The sequence below is a fragment of the Elgaria multicarinata genome, chromosome 6 (genome assembly GCF_023053635.1).
Source record: "Elgaria multicarinata webbii isolate HBS135686 ecotype San Diego chromosome 6, rElgMul1.1.pri, whole genome shotgun sequence".
In the NCBI taxonomy this organism is placed as follows: domain Eukaryota; kingdom Metazoa; phylum Chordata; class Lepidosauria; order Squamata; family Anguidae; genus Elgaria; species Elgaria multicarinata.
In genome coordinates, this window is record NC_086176.1 from 7372742 (window position 1) to 7395219 (window position 22478).

A 22478-nucleotide genomic window follows, 5' to 3' on the forward strand; every position below is an offset into this window, starting at 1 on the left:
GCAATTGTGGCAACAAGTGATGAGGGGGAAATATAGATATTACAGCTGGGCGAGTGGAGAGGATCTGTGGCCATGATATTCAACTTCCACTGAACTGCAACTGAAGCTATACACTGACATACACCAGGGGCTCAATGGAGTCTTTATTCATCTTGTCATGTCGTGGAACAACTGGAGAGGGCCCCTTGGCCATTTCCATGCACATGCAGTATCTGTCCCCAAACATAATTTCCAGAATTTAGAACTCCCCGGTGAAATTAGGAAACAAACTATCCAAATGGCTAATAAACGCCCCTGCTGTGGGGTTTCCCCTTGGGTTAAGCTTACATTTCTACTGTTTTATTCAGACACTGAAAAACTGGCATCGAAACCGAGCCGTTGCTGTCAACGCGTTTCAGCAGTGCCAGCCACACCACCTGAAAAGCATCTTTGCTGCAGAAGCAAATGCAAGGATTTGCACCATGGCTGTGCTGCCCTCGCGCAGGCTGTTCTGCTACTTGAGAAACACTGGGGCTGAAGGAAAGATAGAAAGCCTGACCTTGGCCCACGGCCAGAAAAGGGCCTGAATTCTTTGAATTTGTAACACAAAGAAATCCAGGATTTGAGCTTAGCTGCAGACACGTCCACCCTGCCCAAAACCAGATGGTATCAGAAAAGACAGGAGTTACTGCACTTTCTAACACAGATTTTATTTTTATTTTATGTGGAAAAAGGTTTTAAATAATTTTAAAATTATCCTGCTAGTGCAAATGCAAACACACCCCAGTGTATTACCCGCATATTGCAGATTGGGAGGGAGACTGTGGCTAACTGTGGTTTACAAGATCCCTGCAAAGTAGCCCAGTATTGTTATAACTATCTTGTGGGGTTTGGGGTGCGGCTGCTGAGAAATAGTAGTGTACAACAACCTGGCAGTGTAGTCCTAAGTGTGGGTGAATAAGCTGTTTGGATCCAGGACCAAGGCTCTGTGAGAGGAGCAATGTCATGCAAGCAGGGGGTGACTAGCTGAGCTATTGGGCTTGGGGGAGTTGGGCAATGCCAGTGAATAATGGGAAAGGGGTTGGAAAACACAGTGCAATTCTTTTGCTATCTGACTCCTCCTTAAAAACCACAATCTACTATTTCCCCCAACATCCAGCCCCTCAACTTCATGTCTTAAGGTGGAAAGGGGATGCTGTGCAGGCAGTTTCAGCTTGCCACACTGTGCAATAGACGTTTGACACTGGATACTAATCAAGGTTTGGAGGTCAACACTGCATGAACATTTATTTCCCTCGGGCTCCTGTGTGGTTCCTTTGGACTTCTTAGGAAATATTTTTAAACCATTATACATGAAAAGGAATGACTTTTAAAAGTATAACCAAACATTGCTATATTGTATGCATTCCTTTTTTAAAAATAAAAATAAAAATGTGGTGCCTTAAAATGTGAAAATGCAAGTTTTGCTCCAAAATACTGATTACGTCAGCATTACTGCATACTTCTGGCTTGGTTCTCACCGAGGTTGTAAACCTGTGTCTGAATTTTCAGAATTACTCCCATATACGTCCTCCTAAATAATTTTGTTACCTTGAAAAAGAAAAAGAAAAAAGGGGATAACTTTGAAATGGGATTATGTTGGTTTTTTAGGACTGAGAAAGTAGCTGGGCACTCCCAAATCAGGAAAAGCCCCAGGTTTACATTTGGCTAGAAGAAAAAATGAGTGGATGGATTTAATTGTGTAAGTCCAACATTTAAAAAAACATTCTAAAACAATGGGGGATGTTTTTGATAATAATGGATGAAGGGTATAATTCAGGAAACCGCAACAGCAAAACGACTGACTGAATTTCAAGAACGTTTTCTGCTGTGTCGAAATGCACATCCCACCTGGTTTTATTTGCCCTTAGTAATGTTATCAAAGGGGATTTTATTTATTCACCCCCAAGTCTCTATTAATGCTGGAAGCAAAACAGGCCAAAACCCTTTTGTCTCAAAGGGTAAGAGTAAAACCTACAAGTTTTAAGATCTGCAGCAGATAGAACTTGCTGTCTTCTGTTCTTAGGCATTAACCTGAGTTACAGAATGGCAGAAGCGAAATATTTTTTCAATACTTAACATCTCTAAATATCGGCATGCATTAACTCTGGCAAGATTTAATGTCCTGCCATCTGCTCTGTTACAAGGGAGGTTTCAGAAAATCAGTTTTCCTGATTGCTTATACCCATGTGGAAGCAATGATATTGATACGTTCTACTCTGTTGCTCTTTTTATAGATTAAAAAGATTGATACGTTCTACTCTGTTGCTTTTTTTAGAGAGAAATTATTGCTTGACATCAGATTAGAAATTAATGCACTTCTTTGTTGCTTCAGGGCCACAGAGAGACATCTACACTACTGCTTTAAAGCACTTTATAACAGTTTTGACAATGGCATATGGAGTGTATCCTGGGCCCCAACAGTTGTCAAAACTGTTATAAAGTGCTTTAAAGCAGTAGTGTAGATCCTTCCACAATTGAGGCTTTTGCAAAATTCTTTTTGAATGCTATGAGAATAAGGTCTCTCCAGAACTGATTCTGCTGCATACTTCTCAGATTTGTATGAAACTTCGCCCTACTCTTTTGTATGTGTAAAGTCTGGTTGGTGACCGTAATAAAGTTGATGATGATGAGTAATGTTATTATGTAGCCAGATCTGATTGACTATGTCATGCCATAATATTATCCTGTTCATCAGGTGATGCTTGATTGACTAGAAATAAGTGAGACAAATCTAGGAAAAAGAAAGAACCAATGCCAAGAAGGGAAAAATAGGACCAGAGCAGAAACAGATAGGGGAAAGAGTGCCAGTTAATAGGATTTTTTTTAAGGTGATTATTTTCAAAAATTAAAGAGTTTTTCAAGAAATATTTCTAGCCCATGAAAGTTTTAAGTAAAAGCTTCTGTCCAGCATTACGTAGCTAAAGCCAAGAGATGGAGCATGAAACATGGAGAGATGCTGCATGCTCTGAGGCACCTTCTTGGGTGCCTAGGAGTATTTATTTATTTATTTATTTATTTATTTATTTTATTACATTTTTATACCGCCCAATAGCATAGGGACATATTAAGCTGCCTTTAGATTGAGCCTGGCCACTAATCTCTCTAGTTCGGTGTCGGCCTCCTTGGCAAACTCCTCAGAGTGGTTTCCCAGCTCTACTACCGCAGGGCCTTTAACTGACTGAGTTGGAAACCAACGCATGCAAAAATGCACCCTCAGTCACTGAGCGATGGATTCGCCCATAGAACAAGGCAAAACTGCCAGGGCCAGTCTAAACTAAGCCTAAAATCTCACTAATAACTATTCACCCACCATATAGAAAGCTAGCACAGAGAGGTCTTTGCTAGCCAGCTAGGCAAAGTGGATTATTTGTCCATTTTGGTTCAGGTTGTGGGAGGGTGGGGTGGGGGGTGTATACACATGTGCTGTTTCTGAATTTTGGGGTGTACAAATCTGCCACAGTCAGAGGGCTCGTCCACAAGGGCGCTTCGCCCCTGGATTGCTTCAGACTGGCAGCAGGGGATCTACATGACACAGCCGCCACTCCGAAGCAATCCGGGGCAAAGCCCCGAAGCTCCGCACTAAAAAAAGTCAGCCTCTGCGGAGCCTTGTTAAGAAAAAATAAATAGAATTTATGGGGGGGTTGGAAATCCTACCAGGCAGGGACCACCCCGTTCCTCCCCCCTTAGCGATCCTTCGTATTTACAGCTAAAAACCAAAAAACCAAACACATGTCAGTCCCCTTTTTTCCTTAACCCCCTCCCCACTAACCATAGGAGAGGGGGCACGGATGCTCTCAGGTGCCCCCAGACTGGCCGCGTGAGTGCTCGGGTGGGCTGGCGCGGTGGCACTGGTGGCACCTGCGCCTGGAAGACCCTCCACTGTGCTCCTTCCAATGTAGAGGATCGGAAGGAGCATCAATGCGCAGCATTTTCGTCATCATCAAGATGAGGGCAGAGTCAGCTCTTCCGCTTCGTAAACAGGATCCAACAGATTATGCCAGTTTTCCGATCTGGTGGCACATGCATAGAAAAACCCATTTGGATGTCATGAAGCCACACAGGCAGTTTTATAACCTTATTTAAAATATGCCCACTTAAAGAAAGAGGGAGAAAATGGACATATGAATGAATAGGGTAAATGTTGCGTTCTAAAAATAATAATTTAAAAAGCCTGGTTGAAGTGTTAGAGTGGGCGACACTGACTCAGCATTCAGTTCACTGTTATGGACATCTGTCATACAAACTGTGAATCTGGCAGGAAGCCAGGGTCACCTGATGGGTGAAGAGCCCCTTGTGAGTCTTCTTTGCTATGTCTTTCTTCATCCTTAATAAGCACAATTACCTGATGCCCATATTACTCCGAGGAAGGCAACACAAAAAAGGAACAAAGGTTTATTTTGCATCAGTTCTGTGCTTGGCACCTAGAAACAGAGTTCCCTGCAGAGGGCAAATCTTATACATTTCTTTTTTAATATATATTTTACATACCCATTTATTCTCCTCTTTAATATTCATAATATTGAATCACCCTCCCTCCCACACACACTAGGGACATAAATACATTTATCTACAACACATCAAAACAAACCTCTATATTGTAGTTTCTGTTACTTGGCATTTGTATTTTCACACTACTTCAAATTTCTTAGCTTGATTGTCATTTGTTTACTCACTTTTAAAAGAGTTAAAGAAACAATAAAATCAGAGGAGAGATGTGCTTTTAAAAGACAATGCTTTCCTGGCCAAGTTGGCAGGCTGGACAGCGAATACTGATTGCTCCTGATTGTGCAGCATCTGTCTTTGGTGCTTGCAAGAGGACTGGCTTGCAAGTCGTCTATATGATGCCATTTTGTCTACTCATTATCCCCAAACCCGGCAGCATAGCTACTGCGATGCAGCACTGATAGGGCTATATGGCAGGAGTGAGCTCAGGATATCCGGGCAGGAAAAATCGCAACGCCGTTGTCAGACGGTGGCAATAGGCAGCAAATATTGGGGGGCTTAAAACTGTTTTAGTTGTTGTTGTTTTCTGGCAAGTCTGCACAACTTTGAAAGCCTGTAGCAGTGCAGATGCGCTGCTATAGTTCATTGAATGTATGGGATATTCATCGTCACTGTCCTTACTTTCCGTCCCCCAGACTTTAATTGCCATGGCGACCGTTACTAGGCATGTCAAGCTGGCCTTAGCCCTGCAATCCCATGCCTCTCTGTACTGGGATCCGCCCCTAACTACACCCACTCTCTTAATCTGAACTGAAGCCACCGCTGCCAGCCAACAAACAACCGTGGTGACTTTGGAGCAAAAAAAAAAAAAAAACTCTTCGTAAAATGACACATCGAAAAAGCACAGTTTCGCAGCGAAAAGCGCGATGTGGCTGCAAGTTGGCTGCTGTGTCATAGAAACGATGGAGTGCAACTGCACAACCATGATGCGGTATAGACAAGGTATAGACAAGCCCTGGGCTTAGGACACCTTTCAACACCTAGCCAGCCTGGATGCTTCCTTCTCTTACAGAGGACTCCTGTGGGTGGTTTATGGTTTGAGCATGGATTGTCACTTCGTTGCTAATGATACTTAGGCACTGAATTGTCAATTAAACACTATTTCCCCTTACACAGCATTTCAAGATGGAATGCTGTGTGGCAGAGATCCTGCCTCTCCCTGCTAAGCATGTTATAGAAGCATTTTGCCTGCAAAGTTTTTTTAAAAAGTTCATTTTAATGGTTATCCCCACCCCCACCCCGCCAACGCCCTTCAATTAGACATGCCTTTTTAAGAAAAACAAAAACTGTTCTCTGGAAAGAGCAAAACGTTCCAGAAGGGGAGAAGGCAAAACTCTTTGAAGAAAGACATATTTCAGTTCAGATATAATTTCCTTTTGCTACAGTGGCTGAGAGAATGGATTTGGATCATAAACTATAGAAGGCAAGATAGGGAAAGATGAAGCAATGGCCTCTCATGAGCAGTGCAGCTTTATAAGGAGGTCTTCTGGGACTGTTGCTTGCATCTGGGAAACACAGAAGAAACAGCACACACACTGGACTGCCTCTATTGTGAACAGTTCACACCAAGCTCAGATAGTTATTGCATATACTATATGGGTTTCCAACCCCCCCCCCCTCTTTTCCGGAAACAATGCCATTTCCTGTGTCCATAGGGAACAGAAGCCACTGAGTTACATAAGGCTTTTGATTCCAGTCAAGTTCTTTGGAATATAGCTATAGATGGCTTGCGTTTCCATGTATTGTTAAAATACAAGTCCTATTTTAAGTTGAAAAGCAGCAGGGATGAGATCACCAATAGCAATGATGAAATTCTTGTTGACCAAGATGATGACTCCAAGCAGCCATTAAACCATGTGCACTGACATTTGTGAAGAGGACCCTGGTACAGCTCCATACTGTCTGTTATCACAGGCGTTGGCGGTTGGCTGGCTGTTGCTGGGGGGAGTGATCACATGCATCCCATGATCCATTCCTGTTGAAAGATACTGCCTCTCTCCAAAGGCCCCATTGGAAGGCGAAGAGCAAAGTAAAGTGCTTTGGGTGGTAGCCAGTTTCTCAGGGCTTCCGGCCAACCTAGGAGAAGCTGGGAAATTGTATCCATACAAGTTGTAAGGGTTGTGAAGGGAAAAGGCATTGTAAGAGCTCTGTTGCATGTGGCCACTGCTAAACATATGTGAAGAAGAAGAGGTGGAGGCAGGGTTGCCAGCTTGCATGACATATTGAAACTGAGAACTTGGGAATGACCCCAGCTGGCCGCCATAGGCTTCCATCTTGCCATTGCTAGGCAGTGAAGAAGGAGCAGGCATTCCTGAGATCAATGATGGAGTCCGCTGAGGCATGAAGTTTTCAGAGGGCTGAGTGGCAGAAGTGGTACCACTCTGGAGCCGGTTGTATCCACTGTCGCTCAACCCTGGGTAACTCTGCAGGGCAGCCATGTTGCTTCGTGCACATGGGGGATAATCAGAGAGGTTAAGGTTACAGAGTTGGCTCTCCCGGCAGCCAACATTGAAAGAGTTGGGGGCCAAGTGAAAAGCTGGGGGTGAGCATGATGGAGAAAGAAGGTGAGAAGATGCAGAAGGTGAGGGGGTCCCTGTGCTGGAAGTTGTGGGTGAAGTGCCTGTGCTGCCCCCTAGAAAACAAAAATTAAAAAGAAATTTTAAAAGGTCTCTGAATGCAGAATGTAAACAAATAACACATGCCTAATGAATGAACAAATTAATGAAGTAATATACATGTTTATATTCCTCCCTTCTGCTGCTTATCCAGATTGGCTAACAACAATTAAAACCAAATACAATAAAATTATAAAACAACAACATTAACAAAGGAGGCCATTAAGGGTTGCTTCTGTTAATAGTGCTACGCTCTGCATTTGGGTAGACTAACCTGATGGACGGAACACAGTCCCTCAATTTCTGAATGAAGAAACTTACTCCAATGGATTCCCATATAATGTCCATCTGGTATTTTCTAAAAACCACTACTTTTAGTTTACCAAAATTTTCAATTGTTCATTGCGGTGATAGAAACAAAACTGTCTTCATAGTCCACACAGTGCAACATGCAAATGCAAATTAAAATAGCATCATCGATGAGTATATAAAAGGATAGATATTCTGTTATTCTCTATTGTCACTGAAAAATGTTGCCTTTTTAAAAATGCCACAGCATCATTTAGAAATAGATTAAATAGCCGAGGAGCAAGAAGGCAACACTGCCAAATGCTCTTTGTGACTGAAACACTATTTGAAAGTTGCCCATCTAACCCAATTGTGGTAACACATGCACCCTGTTCCAGAATACATTCTTATTAAGGAACCTCAAAATTGTGAATTAATACCCACGAATGACAACATTCCCCATAGGCCTTGCCAGGGGCAGGGTGGGGTAGAAAAACTAGAAGAGGGAAAAGTAGCGTGTGAGACTAGCAGGGCTTAGGAAGTGTTGGTTCCTCTGCCAGGTTCTCCCCGCCGCCCCACCCTGCATAGGAGAGCTCTATCTGAATGTTAGATCTGTAGCCTCTATTGCCAAACATCTATGTCAGAAGTGCGTGACTAGGAAGCTCCTTTGAAGTAAAAGTTTTAATGAGAGGCAATTTCCACTTGGAGTTGTCCCAGGTCATTCAGGGAGAGGCGTCGCATATTAAAAATGATTGAGACAACAGTTTTTAAAGAAATTGCAATTAAAATGGTGGAAGGGATGTAGAGAAAGGCTCAAGATGGAATGTAGCTCAAAGGAAGAATTGGGGAAAACCCTTCCTTGAAATATTAATTTGTCCAAGGCATTGTTAAATTAGGGAGGACAAAAGAACTAAGGTTTGGGGGTGGGGTGAATTAGACGAGAACATCTGTGTGCCTTCCATTCTCATTCACATAGTATAATAAAGGATATGATGACAGTGTAACTACATGCCCCTGTTTGCCCCAACTGGACTGTGGCCTTCATACAGTAATGCAACAGTTATTCTCTAGAGCAGCAAACTGATGTGTACAGGCATTTAGTAAAGGGTTAGTACTGCAGTCCAAAACAAACACAGTAGAGAGTAAACTCCATTAAACAGAGTTTACTTCTGAGTAAACTTGAACAGAATTACATTGGCTTTTTTTTTTAGTGGCAAGTCAAACTTTGTTTAACATGTTGATTTAGTATGTGGTCTTAAACATAATGGGAGGGCAAAATTTTGTTGCATAGTGTTGCTTGTTCAAAATCTTTTTCAGATGGCTCTCACAGATCAAAGCCATGGATGGGAACCAGATTACTACACTGAGGTGAGTGAAGTGTTAACAGCCTCTAATAAAGCCTCCAGTACTTTATCTTGTGTACAAGACCTACCTAGCTTTATGTTCAAAACACTCACACCCAGGATTCTTCATTTACATGAGTCTTGTAAATCCTGGGAAACCATGCAACTATAAAGAAGCCCTGAAGGAACAAACTCAAAATGGGTGCTGACATGTCCATCCAGGACAGGAGCACCAAAAAAGGGGCACAGATTAAGCTGTTTTATTAAGAGTTGGCCACATCCAGCAAAGGATTAATCCATTAAGGAGGTGGTCCTTGGCTGAAGATAGACAGTTCTTGTTATTGTTCTTGATGTTGTTTTTTTCAGAGAGCTGACCAGCATCTATCCCATGGGTGTCTATGTTCACAGGGGTTGCTGGTTGTGAGGAGTAGGGGTTGGAGAACTTTTCAATCCTTCCAAACCCATGTTTGAAATTGCCTCTATCAGAGCACTTTTGATTCTTTAAAACGGTTGTCTGCCTCCAGCCTGAGTTCCAAGAAAGGAACTCAGGCTGGAGGCAGACCATCCAAGTTGGAATGAAGCGGACCATCCTAGTTGGAATGAAACCACTATAGTACCTCTCACTCCCAACTCAGGCCCTTTCTACACCTGCCTTCTGGGACATCACGCTTCTGTTTAGATGCCCAGGGACTATTCTGGAAGCAGGTAAGTCTGGGATCATCCCCCCTCCCTCCCTAGGTGTAGAAAGGGCCTCAGACATTCATCTGAGAAGGATACCATGTAGATGGTATGGGAAGCTACTGAGAAGTCAAGGAGGGCTTCATCTTACTTCTGGACATCCTCCTTGACCTCAACGGCTTTCCATATCATCAGCATGGTATCCTTCTCAGATGAATGTCTGAGTTGGGAGTGGGAGGTACTGCAGAGGTTTCATTCCGACTTGGATAGTCAGCTGGAGAAGGTAGTACTTTTAATTTTTGTGAACCGCCCAGGGAGCTTCGGCTATTGCGTGGTATAAAAATGCGATAAATAAATAAATAAATACTTGAGGAATATTGCTCAGCCCCATAGATTCTCCAGTATGGGGTACCGCATGAGTAAACTGCCCAGAGAGGTTTGGGTATGGGGTAGTATTTCTGTTTTTCCGCACTCTCTGCCCATCAGTGGAAATTTAAGAAGTGAGACAGCTTCCTTCGGTGCCTCCTTCTTTAACCTTATCAAACCCAGCAGGTGCAGGACCATCTGATCAGAGGAATCAGCAATGTCCTCAAGAGTGGTAGCCTGCGCTTATCAGTTCCCTTCTGGCTGACATTCCTATAGCAATTATCCCCAGAATGCTGAGTATTGGGTTTGGGAATCACTGGAATTCAAACCCATATTTCCTGCACACATTGTCAATGGAATTTTCCACCAGTTGATTACAGAAGGTCACAAATTCAAGCTATTATACATGTAACCTGTTACAACTGCATCTTCTGTTTTGGGTATTAGAAAACACTTGTGAAATATTCATCATTATGACAGGCAGGTATATCTGCGGAAGGAGGACTGTATATTTGGCAGGCTTTTTGGGACGAGCTACAGCCCTGGGTCACCCAGCTGGGTTGTCCTTTGGTGTGGAACTATGATGATGAGATTGTGCACTGGCCTAAAATCAGTATACAACCAACCTGGTCAGAAGTGCCAGTGCAGGCTTATCCACCATCAGACTGTGAGGGCGCTGCACTTGATGCACTCCAGGTGGAGAGTGTTTGGCGAACTAGATGTAATGGCAGCAGAATTGAATATAAATTCAACGGCCACTGATGTCTTATCCAGTGGCGGTCGAGTGGGACTTACAGCACGGGCAGGAAGGGGAGGGATCAGAGCTTTTCCTCAGCCCGTGCTTCCTCAAGCTGCTTCTCCTCAGATGTGTTTTCTCCTCATGGGGCTGTGAGAACAAAAGGAATCCCACAGGGAGAAAAACAGCTGGGGAGAAGCAGCTTGGGGGAAGCGCCTGTGGTGGGCGGAGAAGAGTTCAGCACCCCACCTCTGCCACCAATGCATAGGAAACCCACACAACACTGACACACAGCTCAGGTTGCCATCTCTAGTTTGGCCTTGTGAGGGATGGCACAAGCTGAGAATGACTGAGGATTCTCATTCTGAACCATTGCTGGGGTTTGAGCTGCAGCGTGGTAAGTAAGCTGACACAGTACAAAATGGGGTTTTTTTTGGGGGGGGGGAGTTACGCATTTTGGCAAACCCAAAACATTGTTAGCATCTCCTATCTGTGTTGTGTGGGAAAGAGAATTGCATATAGGAGCCAGCAACAGCTTCTGCACACTTGGAAAATGACATAGTACAGAGTTACTGGAACTCTCATTTTCTTTTTTTCTAAGTGTTCTTCATTAAACTCAAGAAGCAGAGCCAAATATTTTTAATAATGAGAATCTGGATCAGATTCAACTAGATTCTTTTTTTAAAGAAGTCATTTTAAAGTGTTTAATAGATTTTTGGCTCTCCCTAACCCAATCCCATAACATCTCATTGCCATGTGCATTTAATTAATCTCAAACCTGTTTTGTCCCAATAACACGCCAATCTCAGTGCTGGTGACGTTATTCTTGAAGAGTTCAGCTTCTCCAGAGCCCTTATGTTGTGAATCATCCGAATAATTTTGGCTCTTATTTTTGAAAAACTTGAATAGAGGCTGGTTAGCTTTTTTTTTTAAGCCAACATGATTTTTCTTCTTCATTCTATTGGAGGCTGTCAGTATCTGTCTTTTGCCTGATCTCTTAGTCAGAGAGATGATGGCCTTCTTGAAAGGAGGAGTCGTCAATGTCCTAGTCTGACAAAGCAAAACTACATATCTACTCAATACTATTGCTAATCACTCAGGAATCAATGGAAGTAGTGTCACACAGGACACAGTATACTACAGTACAGCATAGATGTGTGCACCAGCCACCAGATTTGGCTCAGACCCTAGTTTGGCTCTTCAGAAAATGGCCCAATTCTGCTCAGACCATTTCAGAGACCACCCATTTTGACTTGAGTACCAAACACAAATAGAAATGTGGAAATCTGAGGCTTCATGGCCCCCATTGATTATCATAGGAATTCTTTTTAAAGCTATAATGTTTTTCCTCATCATCGGAATTGGATAATATCTGCAGGCACCGTCGCCTCTTAGGAGACAATTACACCAGCTGTGTGTCAGAAAAATAGGTGCAAGGGTTCTGTGCTATGCACCTTTATATTTTGATTTTTTTTAATGGGGAACTGCAAATAACATTTTTATTTCTTATCAGAATTGGACAAAATTTGCAGGGATAGTTGACTCTTCAAAGGGACTGTGTTTGCCAAGTTTCATATGAATAGACACAGAGATTTTCATGCACAAGCCTCCTTGACATTTTGAAGATGACTCAAAGAGGATGTATATATCCCCCTAAGTTCCTTGTGGACCATTCTGAAAATGACAAAAATCACAGAAGTTGCCCTAAGTAAGAAACCTGAAATGTTTCAGAAGGATAGGTGCAGTGGTTTATGTGCAAGGAGTCCTCAAATTTGGTGTGTATGGGGGGAATGAGTCACCTCCCCCCCCCCATTTTTTGGGGCTGTTTGTATGAAAATGGTACCTCACTGAGCTGTTCCCAGGCATCAAACCTGCAAGGTTGCAGAATGGTAGGTACTGGGGCTGCAGAGTTTATGGTGATTAAAAAGAAGTTTAAGGCTTTTTTCAAAGAGAAGCCTGGTGGCATGGGGAGAATGGCCATCTCACAGACCTGACCTTGCCATCCCACCAAACTCAGTAATTGGAGCCCCTGGTAAAATTTACATAAGATTAGAAAGTGGGCCTGCCAGTCACTCAACTGCATTTCCTCCTTCCCCCTACTCAACAGTGTTTTAGAGAAACAAAACCAAAAGACACTGTTTGCAGGAGACATAAAGTCTGCTTATCTCCAAGCGCAAATTCATAACAAAGCCTTGTTTGGACACAGATTTAGTTTAGAAGCAGCAGCCGCGGTTCACTCTGTGCTTGCTGCGACTGGTGGGAGGGGAGCGTGGTTCCCTGGCTCCGCGCTCTGAATGCTGTCTCTGAGCTCAGAGCCAGAAAACTGAAAAATCCTATGCCCCCCCCCCCCCAGACGCTGTCTAGGGGACATAAGATTGTTCCCATAGTTTCTTTGATGCTGGTTACATTATGCTCTTTGTTATTGCTTTTAGAAATTTGTTGTTGCATTTCTACTTTTTACTGAATATATTATATGGTTTTATCATTATGTTCTATGAGTGCTTTTAGTAGGATACACACATACACACACACCCAATGTTTAAGTTGGGGTTTTAAGTAGGAGGATATCTGAGAATTATTTTACTAAAGGTTATGTCATTTTGTGTTGGGGGGGGAGGAGTGTTGTGTTAATCCCAGTTTCTGCAATGGCCTACTTGTGTCTGTTTAACAAAGCCCATTTTGACTGTCTTGCCTTAAGCGGAGTTAGTAGGAAACAACACCTTCTTTACAGGCTATTTGGAAGGATGGATCAGTATTTCTGCCTGTCAGAGATCAGCCCTGAACCTCTCTGTTGGAGAACACAGGAAGTACTGTGTTCAATTTCATGCAAGAAATAGTCCAGGTGAAACATAAAGAAATTAGTCAAATGGACACCATCTTTCACATATGACCTGGAAACCAGGGGAACAAAAAATATTTTGGACTCAATTTCAGCGCAGGCATTTCGTTTTGCAATGTGTTACTGCTGTTTTGACAGCTCCACGTGAACTATGGGAAATTGCTTCAAAGCTAGCAACATGGGCTAGTATGGAGAGGACCTAAATTATTCTTAGTTATTGATTCTACTGAGTTTCATGTTATTCTGGAGAAGTGCATGACAGCCTGTCTCCTCTAGAGGGTCAAAATCTTATATATATTATTAAAACTTCCTATTTTATTTGAACTTAGCCATTTCTCAGAGCCTCTTGGAGAGCTGCACACCAAGTGAAGTCTATAAATTCTGTAGGTGTAAAATGAGTTACATTTATGACTTTGGCAAGTGAGTTCTGAATTGGGGACAAAATTTAGTTGATGCCATCCTGAATGAGCAGCCAAAACAACAGTTGGTGGTCGTCTGCAGAGAGCTACCCAGTCACATGGTGTTGGCTTGCTTCCTGGTTTTTCAGCTGCCAAATTGCATTTAAAGAAGCTAAAAATACATGAAATATTTTCCTTTCCTTATATTACTTGACGATGTCAGCAGTTGCTGGAGTTGCTATGAGTGTGTTATTTGATAACCAATGGGGTAGAAGGTTATCAGTGCCGATATGAATGCAAGGCCTAATAGAATGCCATAGTAGTCTCAAAGTCCAAACATGTTCACAAATAAACGGGGTTCAAACATGTTCCATGCTGGGCACAGGGCTAGCTTACACAATTTCATAGTAGCTAGAGGCCACATCACACAAGAAGCAGGAGATGCATATTCGGACCTCTCAGATTTTAATTTTTTTTACTTAAGAACAGCTGGGGGTGGTGGTTCTGAACCTGATCAAGGCAAGGGTGCCACATGGAGGGTAAATTTTCCCCTCCCATGCCATTATCCCGATCTAATGAGTACTGTAGAAAACCCTATTCATTTCTTACATTTTGTCTAGGGAGATATAAGGAAGATTTTTTTATCAAATAGCACAAAATGAAGTCCTGGGAGCTTGTCAATGGACTCCAGCTGCCTTAAGGTTTTTGCATATATACAACAGCAGAGTGAGATAATTAGCAATAGAAACAGCATGCCTTTGGGTTTTGTGTTAAATTTCTGAAGAAACCTTGAATTGGTAAAAAGGGGATTTCCAGTGGCACCCAGGAACATATGTCTAAATATTGGACAGGCCATACATATAACAGTATGGAATTATGTGGGAATTGTCTTTCCACACATGTTAACAAACTTTGGGTTGGGGAAGCAGTGCCTGAATTGAAAGCAAAATAGACAGGAGGAAGCTTAATGAAATTCAGATGCCCTACCCCTTGACTCCTTCCACTTTTAATCAAATTATAGCTAAACCCTCTCCTGTGTCCTTCTAAACCAGAAGCTAAGGGGCCTCTCCGGCATTCAAGCACTGTGGGCGAAGGATCAGAGTGGCACCCAGGAATGTATTCCTATGAGCCGTCATTCTTAATACAGCATGACACTGTTTCACTCACCACGTTAGGAGCCTTTCTATATGAGGCATTTATTGTATGTTGATGATTCTTCACTCATAATAGTTTGCGGGTATTTTACATGATTTCGTCATCCTCCAATGCCTCTCCTGCTATTTGCAACCATTATAGCAGGAGGTGTTTGTTGTTTCCTAACAAGGAAAGTCTGTTTTTTTACTGTGAATGGAGGCATGAAATCCTGGTGTGTTTGCACAGCACCATCTAATGGTTGTGTAATGGAACATATAGAAAGGCACAGAAAGAAAAAACCTGGAAAAAGCACGTGTAAAGGAGCCAATTTTAATCCCGCAAAGAATCCGGACACATAACCCTCAGTAAAATGGTGGGTTAAAAGCCTCATGTAGAAAAGTCCTAGGGTTGGTTCAGACATAATACTATCCTTGGATTTGCATATCAAGTTATAATTGTTTATTAAAATGGCGATGAAACTGTGTGTTTTTTCTAAATTCTGCACTTGTGAACAATGCCCTATAAATGCTGGAGGATTAATTAGCATCAAGCGACGCTTGTGTGTGAATGCACCTAGAAGGTGAAAGGAGACAGAAGGGAAGCAGGGAAGAGTATTCCACTTGATCTTGGGGCTCTAGAGGTCCAGTCTGACGTCACCAGTGCCCCCTTGCACACCATGGTCAGATCTACACCAAGCAAGATATAGCACTATGTAAGTGGTATGAAAGAGGCATATGGTATGTGTCACAACAGTGGTCAGTGCACTTCAATACCGCTATAAAGCAGTAGTGTGGCTCCTGCCTCTTATATAACCACTTTCATACCACTTTCATAGTGCTATATCCTGCTTGGTGTAGATCTGGCCCATGTTCTTGGTGAGGAAAGCGGTAGGTAGAATTCTAGCCTGGCACTGTGGGGCTACCTCAAAGCCTCCTGCACCCTCGCAGTGTCCAGGATTTTATCTACACCTTTAAACTAGTCTAATAATTCCATGCTTTTTGAGGAGAGACAGAAAGGCAGGATAATGTATTAAATAAACTCTTGAAACTGTAGTTCTAGGAATAGCAAGGGCTCTCTTGCAGGTAATTCTCGACATGTATTTCAGACTACAATTCCCAGAAGACTTAGGATGAACCATGATAATTAATCTAACATGGAACTGACGTAGGTTTATAGCATAAACATGCTTACAAGCAAGGGAAGTCAGCAAATGACATTGCTCCTCCCTGCCTCCTTGATCATTCCCCAGGACCAAGGCAGCTCTGAGTTCTGTGCCAGGATTTCCTGGTGATCACTCAGAAGGGGACAGTTATATGCAGGAATGCAAATCCTTGGAGGATATTGTGACAAACACAGTGGAAATGTTACTACTTTCCTCAGGAAAAATAATAGCAGAGGTTTATTTCAGATCTGGCCTTTGCTGAAGGCAGGGATCATCTAACAGTGCTCCATGTTCCTAGGCAGTGACGAGAAGAAGCCAAAATCAGCAGGGAGGCAGTGCAGAAACAGTAAACATGCAAACAAGCAACATCATGTCATACGTCAGAGAACCACAGATGGAACAAGAGAGGGAGGCAGCAGGAAGTTGACCACTTACAAGAGCATCCATTGTTCTGCTGATGTTCCTCACCGCCAAAACCACCATTGCATTGACTAAACAGATTTCATTCTACTTTCTATGATTCTATCAACCCTCTGTCAGGGATGCTTTAAGGTGGATTCCTGCACTGAGCAGGGGTGTGTGTGTGTGTGTGTGTGTGTGTGTGTGTGTGTGTTGGACTCGAAGGCCTTAGAGCCCCCCTTCCAACTCTACTATTCCATGATTCTATGATTCAGGTATTCTCTTTCGCCATCAGTTGTCAGTTGCTTCTCTGCGAGAATTTTTTCCCCCCAATGGAGAAATTCAGAACAATGGCTTATGTAGCCCAGTATTGTCTACCAACTAGCCCCAGATCCTTAGGCGGAAACGCCTTGCCTAGGCTTGGTACCTGAAACCCTGCTTAACTGGGGATTCCACCAATCGCTCAAATATGAACTAGCTCTACAGGGAACTCTGGAAACTTCATTTCAAAACTTCCTCTGTTTCTGAAACTAGTAGCTGCACTTTTCTGTTTTATATCTTTGCCTGGCTGTCAAGAGCCACAGGAGTATCAGGAATTCAGCTGGATACCATATGCCCATTATAACGCTGCTCTGCAGTTGTTTCATTGCCACCATTCTGGTGCCCATTATAAAATGGCTCACCTTGCTGTTTTTGCATGGTGGTGAAATCTTCAAAGGTGAGGGTGCGCACGGGGGGCCTCCAAAAGGCATATGTTTCCATAATGGCCTCCAGGCCAGTTCTGTGAAATGAAAGAAGAGGAAGAAAAATGTTGGTGAGCCGTAACAATATCCACCTTCACAAATGAGACTACGTACATTGTATTTTTCTCTCCGTCAACAGCAACTTGACAGTCATTTTCACAGCCGCCAGTTACGATGTTGTGCAAAACTGTACATTTTATCACCCCAATGTTTAATGATATGGTACGCCAGTTTGCACAATTGCATGATGGTTAACAATCCACTGTGGCTTGTTAACCACCCTGCATGTGCTGGTCGTGCCGACCAGGCTTGCATAATTACTCTCATTGTCCTGACTTCTCATGTCATGCAAACCTGGCCTGAGTGGCTTGTTGGGCCATCCTCGTTAGTTCACACGACACAAGAAGCTGCACTGATGAGGGTAATTATGCAAATCTGTCTGGCACATGACGGGCACTGAACTCATGTGCACCAGGCCAATATCTGCTTCCCAATTTTTCCCTTTAAAATTTTCTTGTTTGCTCCTAAATCATCCCCTCCTTTGTGAGGAGCAGTTTTAGTGATTACTTCTGCACTGCTTCTTTGATCAGAAAACTGATCTTTCCAAGCTGTGCAGAAGTGAATCACAATGGGTCTGAACCTAGACAACCCCTGAAAGGAAGATAAATAAATTAAATAGCACATGCAGAAAGAGAGGCAGAAGGTGACATGCCAGAGGTCACACTCAACGCCTGTGGCAGAACTGGAAACTGAACTCAGGGCTCAGATTAACCTCTTTAATTACTGACCATAAAGCTACAGAAGGGTTGGGAAAAAGAAGCAGCAAAAAAAAAAAGTAGGATAATCGAGAGAGACTAGTTAACCTTACTCCATTACTCACTCATTTCACTTCTGCTTTATTTCCTATCATTGGCCTGCCTTTTTATGGCTCATTAAATTTGAGAATGTGCTCATGCTTGATTTCTGAATCTCTAAGGTCCCTAGACCCTCTTAAGGGAGCCTGTGCAGCTCAAAGGAGAGGCACTGGCAGCTCAAAGGTTTTCATGACTTCACTCGGTTAACTTTCCAGAGTCACCCCGGAAACAAAGAAGTTTTACATATATTGAGCTGGCAAAACTCTATATTTTAACAGCTAGTTTAGGAGAGGAGAAGTTGTTGCACCATGTTTATTAGCTGCTAAGCTGTTGGAAGTAAGAATAGAAGGTATTTCCACATAGCACCCTCACAGCAGCACGGAATATTTCACAACAAAACTCTCCAGTTAATATGAAGGCCACACAAAGCTTAAGAACAAAGTTAATACAAAAATATGACCTTGGATTGTTAAAGCTAACAAAATCCATCAGAGTTACACTGCTAGAAATGTCAAAAAGAGCCATTCACACACTTGAAAGCCAGAAAAAACAGTATATGTGGTGGAGCAAGGGGCCAGCCGGCCTACCTCTCCCACGTGGTGCCAGTGTGAGCTCAATAATTACTGCCCTACTTCAGCCCGTTTTTGAGGGGGAAGAACTCAAACATACACCCATGGCATATACTCTGTCACATGTGGCATGAAGTGGGTTCTTATGGGTCCACTGTGTGATCATTCCTGTACAGTGTCTTGGGCCAGATCTACACTACTGCTTTAAAGTGCTTTATAACAGTTATAAAGCGCTTTAACTGCTTTAAAGCGCTATAAAACTGTTATAAAGTGTTTTAAAGCAGTAGTGTAGATCCGGCCTTGGTTTCAAATGTGTGAATCAGCCCAAAGTCACACAAATCATGTTTCTACATGCCTACACACATAAGCCCAGACCCATATGGAAACATGTGCAATGTACTGAACTTGTTCATGAAGCTCCAGGATGTCACAGTTGTCCTAAACTGCTTAAGGAGACTCTCTTTAGTTGCAGGAAGATCAAGCAAGCAAGGCTAGTCAAGCAGAACAGGAAATGGCCAAGGCCTGCCTGCGTTTGGCAGCATGCGTGGACAGCTCCTAGCCCCCAAGTACACCAACTGGGCCCACTAGTGATGACACCAACACCTTTTTGTTCCTTCTGCCCAACTGTTCCCCCAGCTGCAGGCTTATCTGAGTAGCAGCAATTGGGTCTAGGGAGCTGCCTGCCATTTTAAATTCCCTGTAACATCCCACTGCGCCCAATGTCTGGTGACTTCCCAGACTGAACCACTGCCACCAGGTAAAGCCATGGGTAGGAAGGTACCAATTGGTGGTGGTGGTGGGGACTCAAGCCTACAGCCAGTCCTGAAGCATGGCACTAGGCATTGGACCTATGTAGCCATTTTTGCATGGCCTCCTCTTTCCCTATTGCATTGGCTAGAGTCCAATGGCTTTCTACCAACATCTGATACAATGGGGAAAACAACGAAAGTTAGTCACATAGAGAGCAATTGGGACTTTTAACTGTGCCTTTTAATTTTACTGCTTTCAGTGGACTCAGGTGCAACTAAATTCAGTTAACTGTGTCCAGAGCTTTAGCAAACAGATATTGTTGTTGCTGTTCTTGTTGTTGTTGAGGCCTGGGAAACCCCAGAACCCAATTTAGGACCCAAATTGCTTTGTGTATGTGTGGGGCAGAGAGAGTAGTGGGGAAGCAATGCACCAATTCCATATCAGTTGCACAGCACCCTGTACAGAAGGCACACTCTGAACGGAAGTCCATGCCATCCAGCCCTAGTTTTGCTGTGGTTTGGCACAGTGAAGTTGGGGCTTCGTTCTGATTCCAGTCTGTGGCTGCACATAATCGTACAATTGAGATAAATCAAGAAACTGTGGGACATGGCATTCTAGGCCTATTGCAGTACACATGGCTGAGCAGACTCCAAGAATTTCCCCCCTTATGTGCTCTTTGTTGGATCTGTTTAATGTGCTGATGGGTTGTGGTTTTGCTGTTATTTTTGTTATTGTTTAAAAGGGAGATATGAAAAGAGAGAGAAAACATTTTTAAAGCACATAATTGTCAGTACTGGCATATACACTACTCATTTGTTTGGTATGCACAATGAAATTAGCAGGATCATTTTCATCCCCTCCCCGCCCCCCGCAAGCCCAAGGAATTGTAATGTCAGGCTCACTTATTTTCTGAAAAAATACAGTTCCCCCTTCCCTGATTTGTTCGTTTTACTCAAAAGGCAGGAAGTAGACTGAAATGGATTTCTAAAGTAGCCAGATTTAGCTTCTGCTAAAAGAAATGGATAATAATTCTCCAAAGTCTCAGGGAGAGGTTTTTCCCAGCCGTGCTATGTGAAACCCATTTTTAAACTAGAGGTATTGTGGGGGAACCTGGGACTTTCTGGAAGCAAAGCGTTTGCTCTACCACTGAGTTATGGGTCCCTCCATCTTTTATGAAGTATCAGATTTTGCGAGTGAGGAAAACAGATATCAAGTGCCAACATAAAAGATGGGTGTGGAGAGTGAATGAATATCACTAGTCAGTTTCACACAAATCTGCCAGTATATCCATGACATTGATCGTGGCAGTGGTTGGGGGACATTTCTCACACACACCCCTTGCCTCAGGCTGCATTGGATTTTGTGATAGCTTGGCTTGACGATCACTCCGAGGTCACAACTAGACCTAATGTTTATCCTGAGATAATCCTGGGTTCGCCTCTGCCTGAGCACTGGATCCCCTGTGTGTCACCTAGATGAACAGGTTTGACCCCTGGACGATCCAGGGATAAACCTTAGGTCTAGCTATGCCCTGAGATTTCAGCTGGTGCAGGTCAATGGTGCTGGTCAGGGGGAGCACTTTAAGTCAACATGCCAGGGTTTGTACAGAAAATGGCCTCCTGAGCATATTATTGATGTGCCAAGGTCATACAACAAAATCACATAGGAAGAGACTGGGCACGGTTCAGTTGAGCTGAAGTCAGCAAAATCAATGGGATTTCAAAGTATTTAATTTTGGCTGGATTGGGCCCACTCTCTGTGGCTACACTCAACAATGGGTAGAATGTCTTCACCCTGGACATCATCTGCCAAAGTTTGAACTTGAACAATCTCCAAAGGTGATGCAGAAAGTTTCTTTAGGCAAGTGTTCTGTGGCCAGTGATGTGAGGATTTCTTTTCAATAATTTACTTTTCTATTTTAGAAAAATAATTAACTGTACTGAGATCCTGGAGACAAAGATTGGCAATAAATCTAAATCCCCCACATATTGATTTTACCTCAGCTCAGAGATTAATTAATACATTACTGAGGCAGTGTAATTGCTGCCAAAATGGCTTCCATACAGCTTTGGTCCCTAGATGGCATATGAAATTCTACCCACTTGGGGCACTGACCATGCTTCCTCCCCTGCCTCCCTCGCCGTGCCAGTTTCAGCAGCCATGTTGTAGCTGAGGGAATGTTGGCACTGAAAGTGTTCTGTCCCTACAGTCTCACAAATAGGCCATAGCTAGACCTAAGGAGATCCAGTGCTCAGGCAGGGGCGAACCCTGGATGATCCCAGGATAAACCTTAGGTCTAGCTGTGGCCATAGTCTTGCACCAACTTAGCTTTAATAGCATCCAACTTTCTTCAGCATTCTAGAACTTATTTAACAAACAGCCTGGTTTGAACTCCATTGCCTCTCCTGGTAGGCAAAGAAAATACATGCAGTCCTTATTCCACATATTATTGGGAGGAACTGCACAAATTGCGCATGCTCACGATGATTAGAATTTTATATGTTATTTATGCAATTTGGGACAAAACCATTGGAATACACACACACACACCCCATAACTTGTGATTTACAGTTTTCTATATTTAGGAGGAATATACAATTTACCACCTCAGTGAGAACTAGACCGAAGAGGCTATTGGAGAATGACTGCTTCTCAACCCCACCCCACCCCCAAATGCTTTGTTTGAAGCTACAGATGCTTTCGTAAAGGAGGGGGTCGTTCAGATTGATTGACTGACTAAAATGATCATTCATTTCCGGCCCCACCACCAAGTGTAATTTCAAGTCACCCTCAAAGATTCAGATTTTCATAAAGATCTCAATTAAATTCAGGCACCTAAATGAAGAACAGGTTTCATAAGGTGTTGTGAGATCTTGGGGAAAGTATTGTGGATTTCAATTCCTAACCACGAATAAAGTTCTTTTGCATAATCTGGTCTTAGCAGGCAGTATGTCTGTCAACTTAGAGTTTTCCTTTTCTGTGCCCTCCCCACTTCCAGTCCTCAGGGTCTATTTTTGTCTATTCTATTGCAAACCCTCATTTCTCATGTTTTCATTAATGATGGTCTGGAAGAAGAAAGA

The 22478-nt window shown here is 43.0% G+C and overlaps 1 protein-coding gene across 2 annotated transcripts in view; it reads right to left on the bottom strand.

Annotated features, from left to right (window-relative positions):
* Positions 1–6156: 6156 nt before the first annotated feature.
* Positions 6157–22478, bottom strand: part of TBX15 (T-box transcription factor 15) — a 103761-nt gene continuing 87439 nt past the window's right edge. The window contains exons 7-8 of one of the 2 annotated variants that reach the window (XM_063128929.1): positions 17166–17263; positions 6157–7156 (exon numbers count right to left, since the gene is read on the bottom strand). In XM_063128929.1, coding sequence (XP_062984999.1) covers positions 6372–7156; positions 17166–17263 — 883 coding nt within the window. In that variant the 3' untranslated portion in view covers positions 6157–6371. Of the gene's footprint in view, positions 7157–16178; positions 16378–17165; positions 17264–22478 lie in introns of those variants that run through there. The other variant, XM_063128930.1, reaches the window with a different exon arrangement.